We start from the raw sequence: 19,279 nt of genomic DNA, 5'->3' as shown, positions 1-19,279 counted from the left end.
CAGCAGTGGTAGGTGCTGCTGTGGTGGTTGCAGCTGTTGGTGCAGCTGTCGTAGGTGCAGCTGTCGTTGCTGCGGCTGTTGTGGGTGCAGCTGTTGTGGGTGCAGCTGTTGTAGGAGCAGTCGTCGTAGGTGCTGCAGTGGTGGGTGCTGCTGTGCTGGGTGCAGCCGTCGTAGGTGCTGCAGTGGTGGGTGCAGCTGTTGTTGGTGCTGCTGTGGTGGGTGCAGCTGTTGTTGGTGCGGCTGTCGTAGGTGCAGCTGTTGTAGGTGCGGCTGTTGTTGGTGCTGCTGTTGTAGGAGCAGTAGTCGTAGGTGCTGCAGTGGTAGGTGCGGCTGTTGTAGGAGCAGCTGTTGTAGGTGCTGCTGTGGTGGGTGCAGCTGTTGTAGGTGCTGCAGTGGTAGGTGCTGCAGCGGTGGGTGCAGCTGTTGTAGGTGCGGCTGTTGTAGGTGCTGCTGTTGTAGGAACAGCTGTCGTTGGTGCAGCTGTGGTGGGTGCAGCCGTTGTAGGTGCTGCAGTGGTAGGTGCGGCTGTTGTAGGAGCGGCTGTTGTTGGTGCTGCTGTTGTAGGAGCAGCTGTTGTGGGTACAGATGTCGTAGTTGCGGCTGTTGTGGGCGCAGCCGTTGTAGGTGCTGCAGTGGTAGGTGCGGCTGTTGTAGGAGCAGCTGTTGTAGGTGCTGCAGTGGTAGGTGCTGCTGTGGTGGGTGCAGCCGCCGTAGGTGCTGCAGTGGTAGGTGCTGCTGTGGTGGGTGCAGCTGTTGTAGGTGCTGCATTGGTAGGTGCGGCTGTTGTAGGAGCAGCTGTTGTAGGTGCTGCTGTGGTGGGTGCAGCTGTTGTAGGTGCTGCAGTGGTAGGTGCTGCTGTGGTGGGTGCAGCTGTTGTGGTTGCAGCTGTCGTAGGTACAGCTGTCGTTGGTGCGGCTGTGGTAGGTGCTGCAGTGGTGGGTGCAGCTGTTGTAGGAGCAGCTGTTGTAGGTGCTGCAGTGGTAGGTGCTGCAGTGGTAGGTGCGGCTGTTGTAGGAGCAGCTGTTGTAGGTGCTGCAGTGGTAGGTGCTGCAGTGGTGGGTGCAGCTGTTGTAGGAGCGGCTGTTGGTGCAGCTGTCGTAGGTGCAGCTGTTGTAGGTGCTGCAGTGGTAGGTGCTGCTGTGGTGGGTGCAGCTGTTGTGGTTGCAGCTGTCGTAGGTGCAGCTGTTGTTGGTGCGGCTGTTGTAGGTGCTGCGGTTGTGGGTGCAGATGTCGTAGGTGCGGCTGTTGTGGGTGCAGCCGTCGTAGGTGCTGCAGTGGTAGGTGCTGCTGTGGTGGGTGCAGCTGTTGTAGGTGCTGCAGTGGTAGGTGCGGCTGTTGTAGGAGCAGCTGTTGTAGGTGCTGCAGTGGTAGGTGCTGCAGTGGTGGGTGCAGCTGTTGTAGGAACCGGTGTTGTAGGTGCTGCAGTGGTAGGTGCTGCTGTGGTGGGTGCAGCCGTCGTAGGTGCTGCAGTGGTAGGTGCTGCTGTGGTGGGTGCAGCTGTTGTAGGTGCTGCAGTGGTAGGTGCGGCTGTTGTAGGAGCGGTTGTTGTTGGTGCAGCTGTCGTAGGTGCAGCTGTTGTAGGTGCTGCAGTGGTAGGTGCTGCTGTGGTGGGTGCAGCTGTTGTGGTTGCAGCTGTCGTAGGTGCAGCTGTCGTTGGTGCTGCTGTTGTGGGTGCAGATGTTGTAGGTGCGGCTGTCGTTGGTGCGGCTGTTGTAGGTGCTGCTGTGGTGGGTGCAGCCATCGTAGGTGCTGCAGTGGTAGGTGCTGCTGTGGTGGGCGCAGCCGTTGTAGGTGCTGCAGTGGTGGGTGCAGCTGTTGTTGGTGCTGCTGTGGTGGGTGCAGCCGTCGTAGTTGCTGCAGTGGTGGGTGCAGCTGTTGTTGGTGCTGCTGTGGTGGGTGCAGCTGTTGTTGGTGCGGCTGTCGTAGGTGCAGCTGTTGTAGGTACGGCTGTTGTTGGTGCTGCAGTGGTAGGTGCTGCAGTGGTGGGTGCAGCTGTTGTAGGAGCAGCTGTTGTAGGTGCTGCAGTGGTAGGTGCTGCAGTGGTAGGTGCGGCTGTTGTAGGAGCAGCTGTTGTAGGTGCTGCAGTCGTAGGTGCTGCAGTGGTGGGTGCAGCTGTTGTAGGAGCGGCTGTTGGTGCAGCTGTCGTAGGTGCAGCTGTTGTAGGTGCTGCAGTGGTAGGTGCTGCTGTGGTGGGTGCAGCTGTTGTGGTTGCAGCTGTCGTAGGTGCAGCTGTTGTGGGCGCAGCCGTTGTAGGTGCTGCAGTGGTGGGTGCGGCTGTTGTAGGGGCAGCTGTTGTAGGTGCTGCAGTGGTAGGTGCGGCTGTTGTAGGAGCAGCTGTTGTAGGTGCTGCAGTGGTGGGTGCAGCTGTTGTAGGTGCTGCAGTGGTGGGTGCAGCTGTTGTTGGTGCTGCTGTGGTGGGTGCAGCTGTTGTTGGTGCGGCTGTCGTAGGTGCAGCTGTTGTAGGTGCAGCAGTGGTAGGTGCTGCTGTGGTGGTCGCAGCTGTTGGTGCAGCTGTCGTAGGTGCAGCTGTCGTTGCTGCGGCTGTTGTGGGTGCAGCTGTTGTGGGTGCAGCTGTTGTAGGAGCAGTCGTCGTAGGTGCTGCAGTGGTGGGTGCTGCTGTGCTTGGTGCAGCCGTCGTAGGTGCTGCAGTGGTGGGTGCAGCTGTTGTTGGTGCTGCTGTGGTGGGTGCAGCTGTTGTTGGTGCGGCTGTCGTAGGTGCAGCTGTTGTAGGTGCGGCTGTTGTTGGTGCTGCTGTTGTAGGAGCAGTAGTCGTAGGTGCTGCAGTGGTAGGTGCGGCTGTTGTAGGAGCAGCTGTTGTAGGTGCTGCTGTGGTGGGTGCAGCTGTTGTAGGTGCTGCAGTGGTAGGTGCTGCAGCGGTGGGTGCAGCTGTTGTAGGTGCTGCAGTGGTAGGTGCTGCTGTGGTGGGTGCGGCTGTTGTAGGTGCTGCTGTTGTGGGTGTAGATGTCGTAGGTGCGGCTGTTGTGGGTGCAGCCGTTGTAGGTGCTGCAGTGGTAGGTGTGGCTGTTGTAGGTGCTGCAGTGGTAGGTGCTGCTGTGGTGGGTGCAGCCGTCATAGGTGCTGCAGTGGTGGGTGCAGCTGTTGTTGGTGCTGCCGTGGTGGGTGCAGCTGTTGTAGGTGCGGCTGTTGTAGGTGCTGCTGTTGTAGGAGCAGCTGTCGTTGGTGCAGCTGTGGTGGGTGCAGCCGTTGTAGCTGCTGCAGTGGTAGGTGCGGCTGTTGTAGGAGCGGCTGTTGTTGGTGCTGCTGTTGTAGGAGCAGCTGTTGTCGGTACAGATGTCGTAGTTGCGGCTGTTGTGGGCGCAGCCGTTGTAGGTGCTGCAGTGGTAGGTGCGGCTGTTGTAGGAGCAGCTGTTGTAGGTGCTGCAGTGGTAGGTGCTGCTGTGGTGGGTGCAGCCGCCGTAGGTGCTGCAGTGGTAGGTGCTGCTGTGGTGGGTGCAGCTGTTGTAGGTGCTGCATTGGTAGGTGCGGCTGTTGTAGGAGCAGCTGTTGTAGGTGCTGCTGTGGTGGGTGCAGCTGTTGTAGGTGCTGCAGTGGTAGGTGCGGCTGTTGTAGGAGCGGCTGTTGTTGGTGCAGCTGTCGTAGGTGCAGCTGTTGTAGGTGCTGCAGTGGTAGGTGCTGCTGTGGTGGGTGCAGCTGTTGTGGTTGCAGCTGTCGTAGGTACAGCTGTCGTTGGTGCGGCTGTGATAGGTGCTGTTGTTGTAGGAGCAGCTGTTGTGGGTGCAGATGTCGTAGGTACAGCTGTCGTTGGTGCGGCTGTGATAGGTGCTGTTGTTGTAGGAGCAGCTGTTGTGGGTGCAGATGTCGTAGTTGCGGCTGTTGTAGGAGCAGCTGTTGTAGGTGCTGCAGTGGTAGGTGCTGCTGTTGTAGGAGCAGCTGTCGTTGGTGCAGCTGTGGTGGGTGCAGCCGTTGTAGGTGCTGCAGTGGTAGGTGCGGCTGTTGTAGGAGCGGCTGTTGTTGGTGCTGCTGTTGTAGGAGCAGCTGTTGTAGGTGCTGCAGTGGTAGGTGCTGCTGTGATGGGTGCAGCTGTTGTGGTTGCAGCTGTCGTAGGTGCAGCTGTCGTTGGTGCGGCTGTTGTAGGTGCTGCTGTTGTGGGTGCAGATGTCGTAGGTGCAGCTGTCGTTGGTGCGGCTGTTGTTGGTGCTGCTGTTGTAGGAGCAGCTGTTGTAGGTGCAGCAGTGGTAGGTGCGGCTGTTGTAGGAGCAGCTGTTGTAGGTGCTGCAGTGGTAGGTGCTGCAGTGGTGGGTGCAGCTGTTGTAGGAACAGGTGTTGTAGGTGCTGCAGTGGTAGGTGCTGCTGTGGTGGGTGCAGCCGTCGTAGGTGCTGCAGTGGTAGGTGCTGCTGTGGTGGGTGCAGCTGTTGTAGGTGCTGCAGTGGTAGGTGCGGCTGTTGTAGGAGCGGCTGTTGTTGGTGCAGCTGTCGTAGGTGCAGCTGTTGTAGGTGCTGCAGTGGTAGGTGCTGCTGTGGTGGGTGCAGCTGTTGTGGTTGCAGCTGTCGTAGGTGCAGCTGTCGTTGGTGCGGCTGTTGTAGGTGCTGCTGTTGTGGGTGCAGATGTCGTAGGTGCGGCTGTTGTGGGTGCAGCCGTTGTAGGTGCTGCAGTGGTAGGTGTGGCTGTTGTAGGAGCAACTGTTGTAGGAGCAGCTGTTGTGGGTGCAGATGTCGTAGTTGCGGCTGTTGTGGGCGCAGCCGTTGTAGGTGCTGCAGTGGTAGGTGCGGCTGATGTAGGAGCAGCTGTTGTTGGTGCGGCTGTTGAAGGTGCAGCTGTTGTTGGTGCGGCTGTTGTAGTTGCGGCTGTTGGTGGTGCAGCTGAAAATGTAACCAAAAAATGTACAATTACCCTTTTCTTTCATTTTAATGGTGTTATAAAGGTAATAACAAAGTTAGGAACATTTGTTATGTATATTTAAGCCTTCCGACTTGTTGTGCAGCTTTGTCCCTCCACCGTTTCCTTTACATTCTTTAAAGAACTTTCACAATCAGTCCTTACATCATCACTCAACTTACCTATAAGTATCATAGAAAGTGATATGATCCATCCGACATCCATCTTGCTAATCTTTGAATCTGTAAAATCAAAGAATCCAGGGACATACTCATATACACAGCATTTCCAACGCTTTTGTGCTACACAAACTTCATACCATAATTGTTACTTTTTAAATAGTTAAAACAATACCTACAACAAATTAGACATGTTTTCTTTGTCCGTCCCAATTTTTTCTGATATTAAATTAATGATGATATGAAATTGAATTAAGCTATCTTTGCACATAATATTCAATTCTGACAATATGCAACATTCCTTTCCGTGAAACTCATTTTACTGGCCAATGTTTTCAATATATATATATATTTAGAAGATACAGCAAGCATAATAATTACATTGAAATTGACTACAATTGAGAAACTGTGTCCTGTCCTATGGCCTGACACCATGTAACAATTTTCAGTAGACTACCTACAATTTTACAAATCCAAAACCTTAGGAACAGTGTCTCAAGTTTATTTTGTGGAAAAGACATGAACCATGTTAGGTTTTTTATAGAATGTTGTGCTAAAATCAAATTCCTGCCTCACAAATCCCACCTGTTATTATTAGAATTGATTGATATATCGCAAACCCTTTCTTGTTGCTATGACAGTATCTATTAAGGCCTTTATATTTGAACAAAATAATGGCTAATGGTCTGAGTCATAGGTGATACATCTTTCAAAACTGTTGTAACACCTTAGAGAGGAACACATCTCAGGAAAAGGAATTTAAGCTGCCAGTTTCAGAAAAATGGCATCCTCCCTTCTTTTGTCCTGATGCGTTCCGCCTTAATGCTGAAAGAAGTTCAACTGGTCTGACAGTAACTTAGGCCATACAAATATATTAATACAGTAGATTACTCATAACGTGGGAATGGAGCAGGAAGAGATGCAAGAAGAAAAGAAAGACATTCAAACATATTGAACGAATAATGTATGAAAATATTTCAAGTTATCAGAGTAAATACAAAATATAAATATAGTACCATTCAAGTAAAATGCAATAATATTCCTCTAGCAATATCAGAAGAGCGTCTAACAGCAGAGCATCTCAGCTTCATTTCAGAATATTTCCTAAAAACGTATCTATTAAGTTTGTTCCAAAAGGAAATGTATTGTATTTTTCCTCCATTCCCAATGGAAATTAACTCGTTTTTTGAGGATGATTATTTATTAATATAACATGTTTCCAGTACTTTTGAGCACAATACAAGAATAATTCTTAAAGATATAATAAATAAAATAAGACGCTTTTAAAATGTCAATCAACTAATCTTAACATCCAGGGTTGGAAGAAGTACTCAGATATTCAGGAAAAGTAGTAATACTACAGTACTCTTTAACAAGTAAAAGTCCATCGAAGATATTATTTAAAAAAAGTTAATACGTGACACAATGTCACTGTTGGTCTGAAAGGACTCTAGCGATTTGATGATATTATCACTTTTTCCTAACTGCAGTAATCTCTTTGTCATAATATGGGGTCTAAAAGTATAAAAAAAAAAACACCCAAATTGAACAACAATTCATGTTAAAGTAAATGGTCAAATAATTAAAAATGGACCTTCATAGCATTTTTGTACCCACACTATGAATTAAGTTTTCCATGCCCTGGGAAAAGACTGTGCTTCAAGTTACATTTGAAAAAGCTGTCTAAACACCTTGCTATAAGTACTTGCTGTTCTAGCATTTTTTGCTCCAGGTCTGATAGTGCTGACTGAAAATCCACAAAAAAGTTTGCCATCTGAATGCTCGAGCCACTATTACAACAGTCCTACTTTTAATTATATGTGTGCGAGATCTCCTGACAGTATGATATGTACTAAAACATTTACTCACCCAAAATGGAAAGATTAAAGATGAAAAGTTATTAATTCCCTGTTTCTATCCGTTTCCGATGTGTTAAACTATCTCAGTGTCAAAACCTCTTCCCTTCTGTGACTGTCCACATCTATTAGGGCGTTTATATTGAAATGTACTAAAGGCTAACAAAGTGACTCATGGGTAATATACTACTATCTCAGAAATGTCCGACCTTTTCTTAAGAACACAATCAAACACAGGATGGAGCATTTCTGACAGTTTCTTGGCAAAGTATATGACATACTCGTTTGTCGAACATTCCACCTACGTGAATGTTGAAAGAAATTCCTCCGGTGTCACAATAAGTTGTGACAACCAAATAAATATAGATTTCTTGTGACATAAATGAAAAGAATAATTGCAAATTGAAATTACCGGTATGCAATTATCAGAGTAAATATACAAAAAGTATACAAATAAAGTGTCAGTTTGTGATATTTTCCAGTATGAAATTTGTATTTTCAAATCTTAAAATAGTTGATAATATAAAAAGTATACAATAAATGAATAATCCTTATTGATTTCATTAATTAAATCACCATCCTCTGTACCCAAATAATTGACGTATTGTTGGACTAACCAATGTAAAATTATTCATGTAAGTCAATGTGCTACTTTGCTACTGAAGTTAGCAGTAGCAGCAGTGTTTGCTCCAGGTGTGATAGTGCTGACCGAAACAAAAGAAAAGAAAAGGATTAAACTGCCTCCTGACTATCCACTTTTGCAACAAAGGTAACAACTCTTTGTTTATAAGTGGCTCCTGACACCATTATATATAGACTCTTATTTGTCTTTCAATGACGTGACTCATAGATATGCTTTTCAGACAGACAGACTTTGTTATGACAGCAATGAACAAATGTGCTGGTGTATTCCACCTACGTGAAGTTCCACCAGTGTGACGACAAGTTATGACGAACAAACATTAATAGAATTCTATTGACTCGATAAAAAAAAACAATACACACGTAATAAATACTGTCTCTTTAAAGTTATCGAGTAATTATGTAAATAGATTATACAATACAGGTACAAAACAGTATTTGTATGGGCATATCAGATGGAAAGCGTCTCAATATTATTTGTTATAGTTTGCGGACGTTTCAATTTGTGACATCAATTTGAACCAGTATGAAATTGTGTGTATTAACCAATAAAAAATGAATTCATTAAGCTTAAGTTTATTGAAGCATTTGCTTAAATTGACACTTGCCCATCACGAGTCATCCAGCTACTAATGAAATAAATTATGTCCTGCTATTTGCTTTCGTGTTCCTCCCCCATCACCTTCTCTCAAATCAAATCCTCACGCCATTTTCTGACCTGCTCTTGTCACTCTGAAATACGGCTCCAAAGTAAATCACAGATGATGAATTATGTTCTGTATAGTGATGAAAGGCCTTTCAGAGGAGACAACAACTTTCATATGCCCTCTGCTGACTGACTCTATAAAGTGTATCTTGTCAACGATGAATTTTTCTTGAGGGGCATCATGGAATGATTATTGCTCATTCTTCTTCCAAAAATAGAAAATGTATTGGTTAGTGCACTGGTTCTCAAACCGCGGTACTTGTATCACTGGTGGTACATGGCCACCCTCTAGTATTTAAATTCATTTAAATTATTTAGGCCTAATACTATACAAAATAGTATTGAATGAAAATACTTAATAAATTAAGTCAGTATAATGTAATTAAAAAATCGCTGTTCTTTGAGAAGAATTATGAAGGAAGTTTGAACCGAGCACAATTGCTAGTGGTAGCGCATGGGAAGTCTCCACGGCACACGCTAGCAGCAAACCAGCAAGGAGATATCATTATCATCATATCTCAGATTTGTTTTGGCTAGAGTGGATTAGTGGACTTCACATTGTTGACTTGGATACATGTCACTAATCCTGAAAGGATACAAATGTAGTGTTATGTCATTTTGTTTAACTGATCACTCCATCTTTTCCAAAATTCACAACATTTTATCCAAAGTGAGCTTCCATTATCCAGCTGTTCTAGAGTTTAAAGCAGAGGTCTTCAATGTTTTTCAGGCCGAGGACCCCCTGCTGATAGTGACACAGTGAAGGGACCCCCTAGTACATATCATATAACATTGTGTTACTTGTTAAACTCGGCCAATAATAATGTTTAGTGCAGCCTATTGTGCCATGTATAGCAATACTTAAAGTAAAATGTATGTATTTGATTTATTCATTTATTTATTTCGGGCATGTCAGTTAAGTCATCATCATCACACATCTTTGTTCAAATAATACAATACACATGGCCGAAAGGGAAAGTGGGAGAAGTCAAGGCTTATCTCGTCCCGCCCCCATTACCCCCAGGATAAAATCTTCATCATAATATTTTCTTATCTTTTGCATTTTTCATTTGACATAACATTTTCTTTTACTTGTGACATTTGACATAACATGTTACAGCAGTAGGTGGTATAGAGAGCTGAAGTCCAGTGCATACAGATTACGTGTGTGTCTGCACACGTGTCCATATTTGTTCATTTGTTATGCTCCCATCCCGTCACAACACTGTGTCTGCTGATTCGTGCCTCAGACCTTTATCAACTCTCAAGCAATAATCTGTACCAGTCAACGGTTGAATTTACATACTTTTTCTTAAAGCCACTCAGTGTTGCTGATTTTTTGACTTCTTCTTCTAACACATTCTATTGTCTAACACCTGTGACCGATAAGGAAAAGGATTTTAACGTAGTTCGTACCTTCCTTTGCCTGAAAATCATGTCCCCTCTACGATTGTGTCTCTCTCTGTCTAGGAACAGTATTTGCAGGTTCTGGGGGAGAGTTCTGTTAGACGCTTGGTACATCATTTGTACTGTGCGATAGTTTATTAAGTCATATAGTTTGAGTATTCTTGAGTCGATAAATAAGTGATTTGTGTGTGCCCTGTAGTTGGCATAGTGTAAGATTCTCAAGGCTCTTTTTTGGAGAATTAACAAGGGCTGTGTGGAGCCTTTATATGTGTGTCCCCACACCTCTCACAGTATTGCAGGTGCGGAGAGACTAGTGCGCAGTATAACAGAAGAAGTGCTTTTTGATTTAGTATTTGTTGTACTTTCCAAAGTATGGACACACTCCTGGCCAACTTCCTTTTTAATTGTCTTATGTGTGGCTTCCAACTTAACATGTCATCGATAATCACTCCCAGTACTTTATTCTCACGGACCCTCTCAATATTAACTCTGTTTACTTGAATGTTAGGACTGTTGTTGCAGCCTCTTTTCCCATATAGCATGTATTTAGTTTTTCCAAGATTTAGTGATAATTTATTTATGTTAAACCACACTTGAAGTTTGGCCATTTCCTGATTTACTGTTTCCACAAGTTGGTTCAAGTCACTCCCCGAACAGAAAATATTTGTATCATCCACGAATAATATTAATTTCAGAGTATTTGACACTTTGCGTATATCATTTATGTATAGTATAAACAGCTTTGCACCCAGAACTGACCCCTGTGGGACCCCACAGACTATGTCCAAGCTAGTCGATGTGTTATCACCTATTTTGACATATTGGGATCTCTTGTGTAGATAGCTCTTGACCCACTGCAGTGCTACACCTCTAAGGCCATATCTCTCCAGTTTAGCTATTAAAATATCATGGTTAACTGTGTCAAATGCTTTTTTCAGGTCTATGAAAATTCCTATGGAATATTGTTTTTGGTCAATAGCGTCGGTAATGATTTCCACAGACTCAGTTAAAGCTAGGGCAGTCGAATGGTTCCTTCTGAAGCCATACTGGCTGTCATATAACAATTTGTGTTTGTTGATGAAGTTGTCTAGCCTATCGTTAAATAGCTTCTCTAGGATTTTTGACAGTTGTGGCAGTATTGAGATTGGTCTGTAATTGGTAAACTCGTGTGTGTCACCATTCTTAAACAGTGGCACAACCTTGGCAACTTTAATTTTGGTGGGAAATGTCCCGGTTTGAAATGACAGATTGAAAATGTAGGTCAGGGGTGAAATGATTCTGATCTTAATTAGCCTCATGTCCAGGTCGTCAACATCAGTAGAAGTTTTGGCTACGCATTTGTTGACCAGGTGTCTAATCTCTGTCTCCTTCACTGGTGTGAGAAACATTGAGCTGGGATTTCTGTCTCCATCCTTATCAAAGTGGTCCCAGTGTAGTGGGAGTGAGTCAGAAATGTCCTTGGCTAGCTCTGGCACGATGTTTACAAAAAATGTATTGAATCTATTTGTTATGACCTCCGGGTTATCCTCCTGCATGTTGTTATACTTGAAGTAGGGAGGGTAGTTTGTTTTTTTACTTTTATTATTAGTCACGTTGTTTAGAATATCCCATAATTTTTTAGTATACTTCATGTTTTCTGCTAGTAAATTGCTGTAATATTCTTTCTTGCGTTCATTTAGGATGCTGTTTAACTTTGTTTGTTTGTTTGTTTGTTTATTTCAAGGGAAAAAAGGAATAACATTCACAGTCAATTACAATCATGTCACTTGAAAGGGAGATGGAAGAAGCTTGCGCTTATTCGATTCCAAACCCCCACTCACACCACACTATACAAAACATACAATAAACAGAAACACAAGACAAAGACAGGCCCCAAACACTCTGACCATACACCCCTCTGCCCCATGAAAATACATGATAAACACTAAACAGAACTCAAGTGTGTAGCTCCACTGGCTCACTGTTCTATACCGTTTGTATCTCACTTCTGACTGGGCCGTCCTTGATTTTATGAACTGTTTGTACAGAGTATTTTTTTTTTCTGCAGGCGTTTATCAATGTTTTTGTGAGCCATGGTTTCTGCTCCTTATTCCGATTTGGGTGTCTTTTTTTCACAGGACAGTGTCATACAGTCATACAGTGTCATACAGTGTCTGTCATACAGTGTATACAATGATAATCCATTACAATAATAATTGGTGACAGATTTACATATTCATAGAACATATTCTAAATTGGCATTCCTACATCACAAATTCACAACCTAATATTTAACAAATATTTATTATATATTATTATTATATTTATTATTATTTATAATAATAATAAAAGTAATAATAATAATAATAATGCATTTCATTTGTTGGTGCCTTTCAAAACATAAATAGAAGCAATATATTTTCTTATTATAATAATGTAAATGTGTAATTTTTTTTTTTTTTTCATATTTACATTTTTTAAAGAAAAAAAGTTTAATTTCGGGCACCCCCTGCAGTAACTCTACGGACCCCCTAGGCAGCGCGCAGATTGTTGCTGTTGAAGATATCTGTTTGAAAGAATGCATAGCTTTTATTTTCAGTGACGTCTCATGCTATGTAGCGATTAGTGCAGAGATCACCTGTCAATGAAATTGTGTTGATGATCCCATGACTTGCACAATCATTTTTGGGCAGATTTGTTGTGTCATGTTCAAAACAGAAAAATAACCAAAACTCAATAACCAATGATGCACGACAAAACATTTATAGGTTTTCTCCTCCACCACAAAAAGGTCACTAAGTGTAGCTACCGCCGAAATACGGCAATGTGTTATCGTGGCAATACCGGAAGTTAGAGTGAAGATATCATATTTGATTTCTAATTATTATTTTATTATGGTTACATAAATTTATGATGAAACGTAAATGCAGTTTAATTCATAGTTCTGCTGTCAAAATTAATTGAAATGTTTAAATCAAAATTGTTTGAGACGTCACTTCCTGTCCAAGTAATGTGAGACGAGAGCGTGAGTCGTCAGTAAGGAAAAGAGAGACGAGAGAGGTCTGTCTACTACTGGCTAAGCAGGCGTACACGGTAATTATTCTGATTATCGAAACTTGTGTACCCATGTGTAAGAAACTAAGCTGTGAAAATAATGTATGTAAAATGTGTTTTATTTGTTACAGTTTTCACGGTGTTCCGTAACTTTGTGGTGATAATAAAGTAGTTGTGGACATCAGTAAGAAGAGTGGATCATTTAACCCAGGGTAGATACACTAAGGGTCAAGGTATTGTATGTTTTCATAGTTCAGATGGAAGGCAATAATCATATGACTCATAGGCCTAATTATAAACGTGGCAATGATAACATGAATTTGGAACATGACTTTAGGGGAGGCTACTTATTAAATGCACATACAATTTACTCAAGGCAATATAAACCTGATGCATTAGTTTAGGGAGTACAATCTTATAGGAAGATGTAGCCCTTACCCAAAATATGAAGTAGCCAAAGACCTCCAAGGAGGCATCCTCTCAGTCAGGAGGACAGGGGGCCAGGGACGGAGATTTCCTCCAGTCCGTGGCTTCGGAGCTCATTGCCAGAATGAGCCTGACTCCAGTGCCAAGTGTCTCCACGAGGGTCCACTTCCTGTATAATTCCTGCTCTGCAGCTGTCTTTCGTTGCTTCGCTGCTGCTGTCTCCAATTCTTGCGTCCTCCTGAGGCCTCCTGAGTGGCCTCCCCTGCTTGGTCACCCTCCACTCACCTCGCCGCTTTCCTGATTTCGTAAACCAACGTTAAACAGTATCTCGTACAAGCTCAGCATGCGCTGAAATTAGACTCCTTTGAACCTGATAGGCTAGCTCCAGGCAAATTGCGTAAACTGGAACTTTGATATCAATGCGCACATTTTAATGGTTTTTTTTCAATTAATAGAGTAATTTTAGATAAATACAATGCAATGATTGAACAGATTCTACAGCACAGAAACCTGAAGAACAATTCAACATAGAGGATGCAGTGTTGCATTGTATGTGAGGGTAAATGGTGTTAGTTTTGAACTGATTTGATTAAATTAATTTGATTTATTTTTAACCTTACATTTTTCTGTTGAAAGTTTTGGATCATGTGGAAATGTGGTTTGGTTATTTAAATAATTTGATGAAATATGTTGTTGAGAATAGAAAGTACGATGACATTTTTCTTAACGAAAAGATAAGAGTGTCAGAATTAGATTTGTATTAATCAACCTGACGACCCTCCCTCATCAGCCAACTGCTTGCTGATTGGCCAGGACAGTCTCCCTGTCATGACTGTGGGTTTTGTTGTTTTGGTTTCTGAGGTTATTTTGTAGGCTTTCCTCTCTTGTGTTAAGTGTTTTTCTTGTCTTGTCGATGTCATGACTGTGAGCATTTTTTGCTCCAGGTCTGATACTGCTGACTGAAAATCCACAAAAAAGGTTGCCATCTGAATGCTCGAGCCACTATTACAACAGTCCTAATTTTAATTCATATGTGTGCGAGATCTCCCGACAGTATGATATGTACTAAAACATTTACTCAACCAAAATGGAAGGATTAAAGATGAAAAGTTATTAATTCCCTGTTTCTATCCGTTTCCGATGTGTTAAACTATCTCAGTGTCAAAACCTCTTCCCTTGTGTGACGGTCCACATCTATTCGGGCGTTAATATTGAAATGTAGTCAAGGCTAACGAAGTGACTCATGGGAAATATACTACTATCTCAGAAATGTTCGACCTTTTGTAAAGAACACAACCAAACACAGGATGGAGCATTGCTGACAGTTTCTTGGCAAAGTATATGACATACTCGTTCGTCAAGTGAAACAGGTTACTGGAACATTCCACCTACGTGAATGTTGAAAAAAATTCCTCCGGTGTCACAATAAGTTGTGACAACCAAATAAACATAGATTTCTTGTGACATAAATGAAAAGAATAATTGCAAATTGAAATATACTGAGTGAATATTGTATGACATTTGCAATTATCAGAGTAAATATACAAAAAGTATACAAATAAAGTGTCAGTTTGTGATATTTTCCAGTATGAAATTTGTATTTTCAAATCCTAAAATAGTTAATATAAAAAGTATACAATAAATGAATAATCTGTATTGATTTCATTACGTTACGTTTAGGGACAGATCATTTGTGTTGATGACGTCGCATATGGTGGGAGAGCAATGGTGGGAGAGCAATGGTGTACCCTTTTGATTATTGTTTAAGCACAAAGATAATGATTATATTCTATTACTCTAAAACGACATGCATGCTATGGATATATGATGCTTGTCCGCAGGCTGGCATGGCTACCACTGCTCCTACATAGTTGTGCAGAGGAAACATTTTCCCACAGGGTGCAAGTGCAACTTCATACTCATGATACTTAAAAATCTATTGGGAATACATCTATTACATGTTAAAACAAAACCTCACAAAACATTGTAAATGAACATGAATGCTCTCAAGTGTAGTTCATTGTAATTCAAGTACAAGAACAAATGGATAAAACAAATGTACCATTTACAAAATCTGAAAGTAGCCAAACAAAAGACAAAAAAGGGGAAACAAAATGTATAACTGACCAGTTAGGGTTACATTTCTCCCTCTTCAAAAAAGAAAAGTGTCTATTCAGAATGATCAAACCTATTCCTCCTCCAGCTCTATGCTCCTCTTCTCTCCATCCTGCTTTCTCGCCATGGTTATCCTCTATATGAAGAAAACAATGACATTATGATTTTGTTAGAATGAGCAGACAATCAAGTGCTGTCAAGTTATGTTTTTTTGTTAAAATAAGAGGGCTGTCCCCAAGCCCCATATTCAATGAGAACAATCCTTACTATTCCAGTAAGATATTCCAGGTGAAACCTTGTAACTTTTCTCTTTCTATTTTGTGGCTATGTATGTGAGTTTATTTCACCAAAATGTTGTAATGTTCAGCCATTTCATGGTAAGTGCGCCCTCTATTGGATAGTGGTGGCTATAGGCTGCATTTTTGCGTTCCTAGCTTTCTGCATTCTACCTGACTGAGCGAGACTGCTTCTGAATGAAGACAGAATCCTGAACTTTTGCTCTCATTGAATTTGTACAGAATAAAGTGCCTACGTGCTAAAGAACGTCAGCGTCCTGTCTTCAGTGCACCGCAACACAACGCAGTAATCAGCGAAGTGCAGACCGGCTACATAAAGTCAAACCTGACGTTAGCTAGCTAGAGGCCTGTAACGTACATCGTTAACTGTGTTGTCATCATCTCTGTCCAGAGAGTCCACCTTTAGTGACATATCAAAAGTATAACTGACTCCTGACTTACCTTCAGTGCTACTTATTGGCCTCTTAAATCTGAAGTCCTGTAGATCAAGCTGTCCTTGTCGCATGGCTATGATGCTGAAATCATCACCAGCACCGGCGCTGCTATGTCGCTGACTGACGTAACAGCAATAAAATAAAAAAAACTCGTCCACGGTATTTTTAGCATACTCAATACGCGCAAAAAGTAAATATTGTAATAGTGGTAATATTTCCACATTCATTGATAAAATTATGCAGGGGATGGGAAGGGGGGATGGCCGTTTCAGAAGGCGGATGATTTTGACCATCTTTATTCCAAGGGGGATGCCATCCCCCCGCATCCCCCCTCAACTCGAGTACTGGCTAGAGTGGATTAGTGGACTTCACATTGTTGACTTGGATACATGTCACCAGGGGCGCCGAAAAGGGGGGGTAAAGGAGACGGATTCTAGGGGCCCATGATTGAGGGGGGCCCAGAGAGGCCCCTAATGATGATGAAATTATAATACAGAAAAAATAATGACACTAAGTAATTAACTAACATATAATCACAAATGTTTTATTTTCCATGTCCTGGTAACAATAACTTTATTTGTTTTGGAAACATCAACGCCTGCAGGCCCCCCCCCTCCCCTCTATTTACGTAAAATGGTTCAGTCCATTGGATCAGCTGCAGGTAGCACACCGGCAGTGCCACACAGGCCACAGATTGTATGTAAAATAGCATCAAATTTCGCTGCTGTGTTGGGGGGCCCTGTAAAGATTCTTTTCATGGGGCCCAAAATCCCTAGCGGCGCCCCTGCATGTCACTAATCCTGAAAGTATACAAATTTAGTGTTGTGTCATTTTGTTTAACTGATCACTCCATCTTTTCCAAAATTCAGAACATTTTATCCAAAGTGAGCTGCCATTATCCAGCTCTTCTAGGCAAGGCAAGACAATAAAGCAACTTTATTTGTATAGCACATTTCATACACAAGCCAGACTCAAAGTGCTTCACATCATACAACAAAGTGAAATTTTTTTTAGAAGAATTAAAAGAAAATAAAGGCAAAATTAAAAATGCATTACAGAAAGAAAAGGAGAATAAAAACATATTTGCAATAATTAAAAACAGTTCAGACATTAAAAGATTTAGCAGAAAGCTATGGTGTTTTCAGTCTAGTTTTAAAAGTGGTCAGAGTTGGGGCAAGTCTTACATCTTCAGGAAGTTTATTCCAGCTATTTGTTGCATAGTGACTAAATGATGCTCCCCCGTGATTGTTGTTTACTCTGGGAATCACTAACATATTGGTCTGAGAAGATCTTAGTGGTCTAGAAGGCTTATGTAGTGGGAGCATATCAGTGATATACTTCGGTCCTAGACCATGTAGTGATTTATATGTGAGCAGGAGGATTTTGAAATCAATCCTCTGACATACAGGGAGCCAATGTAAGGATTTAAGAATTGATGTAATGTGCTCACATTTTTTGGTCTTTGTAAGAACTCTAGCAGCAGCGTTCTGAACAAGCTGTAGACTGTTTTTTTCATAAGACCTGCAAGGAGACCATTACAGTAGTCTAGCCTACTAGTAATAAAAGGCATGTACAAGTTTTTCTAAGTCTTGAGCTGACATGAGCCCTCTAAGTCTTGCTACATTTTTGAGGTGATAGTAGGCTGATTTTATTACTGATTTCTAGAGTTTAAAGCAGAGTTTAAAGCAGTGTCAGAACTGGCTCAGATCTCTGACAAAACAGCACAAGAGGGAAGTTGCTGGCAATTATATTTATTGACAAACCGGCCCCCCATACCAATACCAAAAACAACGTCAGGCTATTCTATATCTGTGATAAGCGGAAGATCAGCAGTGTGTGCAGGTGCTTGGCTGCATAAGTGAATGTTGGTTGCGCATTAAAAACCAATAAGCAGAACAGCAGGTGAACGGCCGGACGCCAGGCCGGGAATGGGCCGAGAGAGCGAGCTGGCGTTCTCCACGTGGTGTTTAACGGCGTGGCCCCGCCTCCTCTGAAACACACACCGGAGACTCATCAAGCCTGTGGAAAGAGATTGGAGACAGCGAGAGAAACACCACATGCAACAAACAACCACACCCACTGGGGTCGTCACACATTGTGTTACTTGTTAAACTCGGCCAATAATAATGTTTAGTGCAGCCTATTGTGCCATGTATAGCAATACTTAAAGTAAAGTGTATGTATACAATGATAATCCATTACAATAATAATTGGTGACAGATTTACATATTCATAGAACATATTCTAAATTGGCATTCCTACATCACAATTTCACAACCTAATATTTAACAAATATTTATTATATATTATTATTATATTTATTATTATTTATAATAATAAAAGTAAGATTGTTGCTGTTTAAGATTTCTGTTTGAAAGGATGCATAGCTTTTATTTTCAGTGACGTCTCTGGCTATGTAGCGATTAGTGCAGAGATCACCTGTCAATGAAATTGTGTTGATGATCCCATGACTTGCACAATCGTTTTTGGGCAGATTTGTTGTGTCATGTTCAAAACAGAAAAATAACCAAAACTCAATAACCAATGATGCATGACAAAACATTTATAGGTTTTCTCCTCCACCACAAAAAGGTCACTAAGGGTCAAGGTATTGTATGTTTTCATAGTTCAGATGGAAGGCAATAATCATATGACTCATAGGCCTAATTATAAACGTGGCAATGATAACATGAATTTGGAACATGACTTTAGGGGAGGCTACTTATTTAATGCACGTACAATTTACTCAAGGCAATATAAACCTGATGCATTAGTTTAGGGAGTACAATTTTATAGGAAGATGTAGCCCTTACCCAAAATATGAAGTAGCCAAAGACCTCCAAGGAGGCATCCTCTCAGTCAGGAGGACAGGGGGCCAGGGACGGAGATTTCCTCCAGTCCGTGGCTTCGGAGCTCATTGCCAGAATGAGCCTGACTCCAGTGCCAAGTGTCTCCACGAGGGTCCACTTCCTGTATAATTCCTGCTCTGCAGCTGTCTTTCATTGCTTCACTGCTGCTGTCTCCAATTCTTGCGTCCTCCTGAGGCCTCCTGAGTGGCCTCCCCTGCTTGGTCACCCTCCACTCACCTCGCAGCTTTCCTGATTTCGTAAACCAACGTTAAACAGTATCTCATATTTTGTAGGCTTTTCTGTCTTGTGTTAAGTGTTTTCTTGTCTTGTCCATGTCATGACTGTGGTTTTTTTTGTTGGTTTCCTGTTTTATTTTGTAGTCCTTCTGTCTTGTGTTGTCACGTGCTTTGCTTCCTGTCTTGGTTTCCCTCCTTTTCTTTTTCTTGTTCTCCCCAATCCCCATAGCCTGCCCTTGTGTTTCCACACCTGTCTGTTGTTT

At 42.7% G+C, this 19,279-nt stretch overlaps 1 protein-coding gene across 1 annotated transcript in view; it reads right to left on the bottom strand.

Moving 5' to 3' along the window:
- Positions 1-18,027, bottom strand: part of LOC311009119 (uncharacterized protein) — a gene marked incomplete at its 5' end in the record, with an annotated part of 40,771 nt that extends 22,744 nt beyond the window's left edge. Inside the window, one exon of the mRNA XM_084003092.1 lies at positions 18,008-18,027. Coding sequence (XP_083859218.1) covers positions 18,008-18,027 — 20 coding nt within the window. The remainder of the gene's footprint in view (positions 1-18,007) is intronic.
- Positions 18,028-19,279: the final 1,252 nt, after the last annotated feature.

The sequence above is a fragment of the Eutrigla gurnardus genome (assembly GCF_963514095.1).
Source record: "Eutrigla gurnardus genome assembly, chromosome: 23".
NCBI classification, from domain to species: Eukaryota; Metazoa; Chordata; class Actinopteri; order Perciformes; family Triglidae; genus Eutrigla; species Eutrigla gurnardus.
Note: the sequence above shows the minus strand (reverse complement) of the source record. Positions and strands in the feature narration are given on the sequence as shown.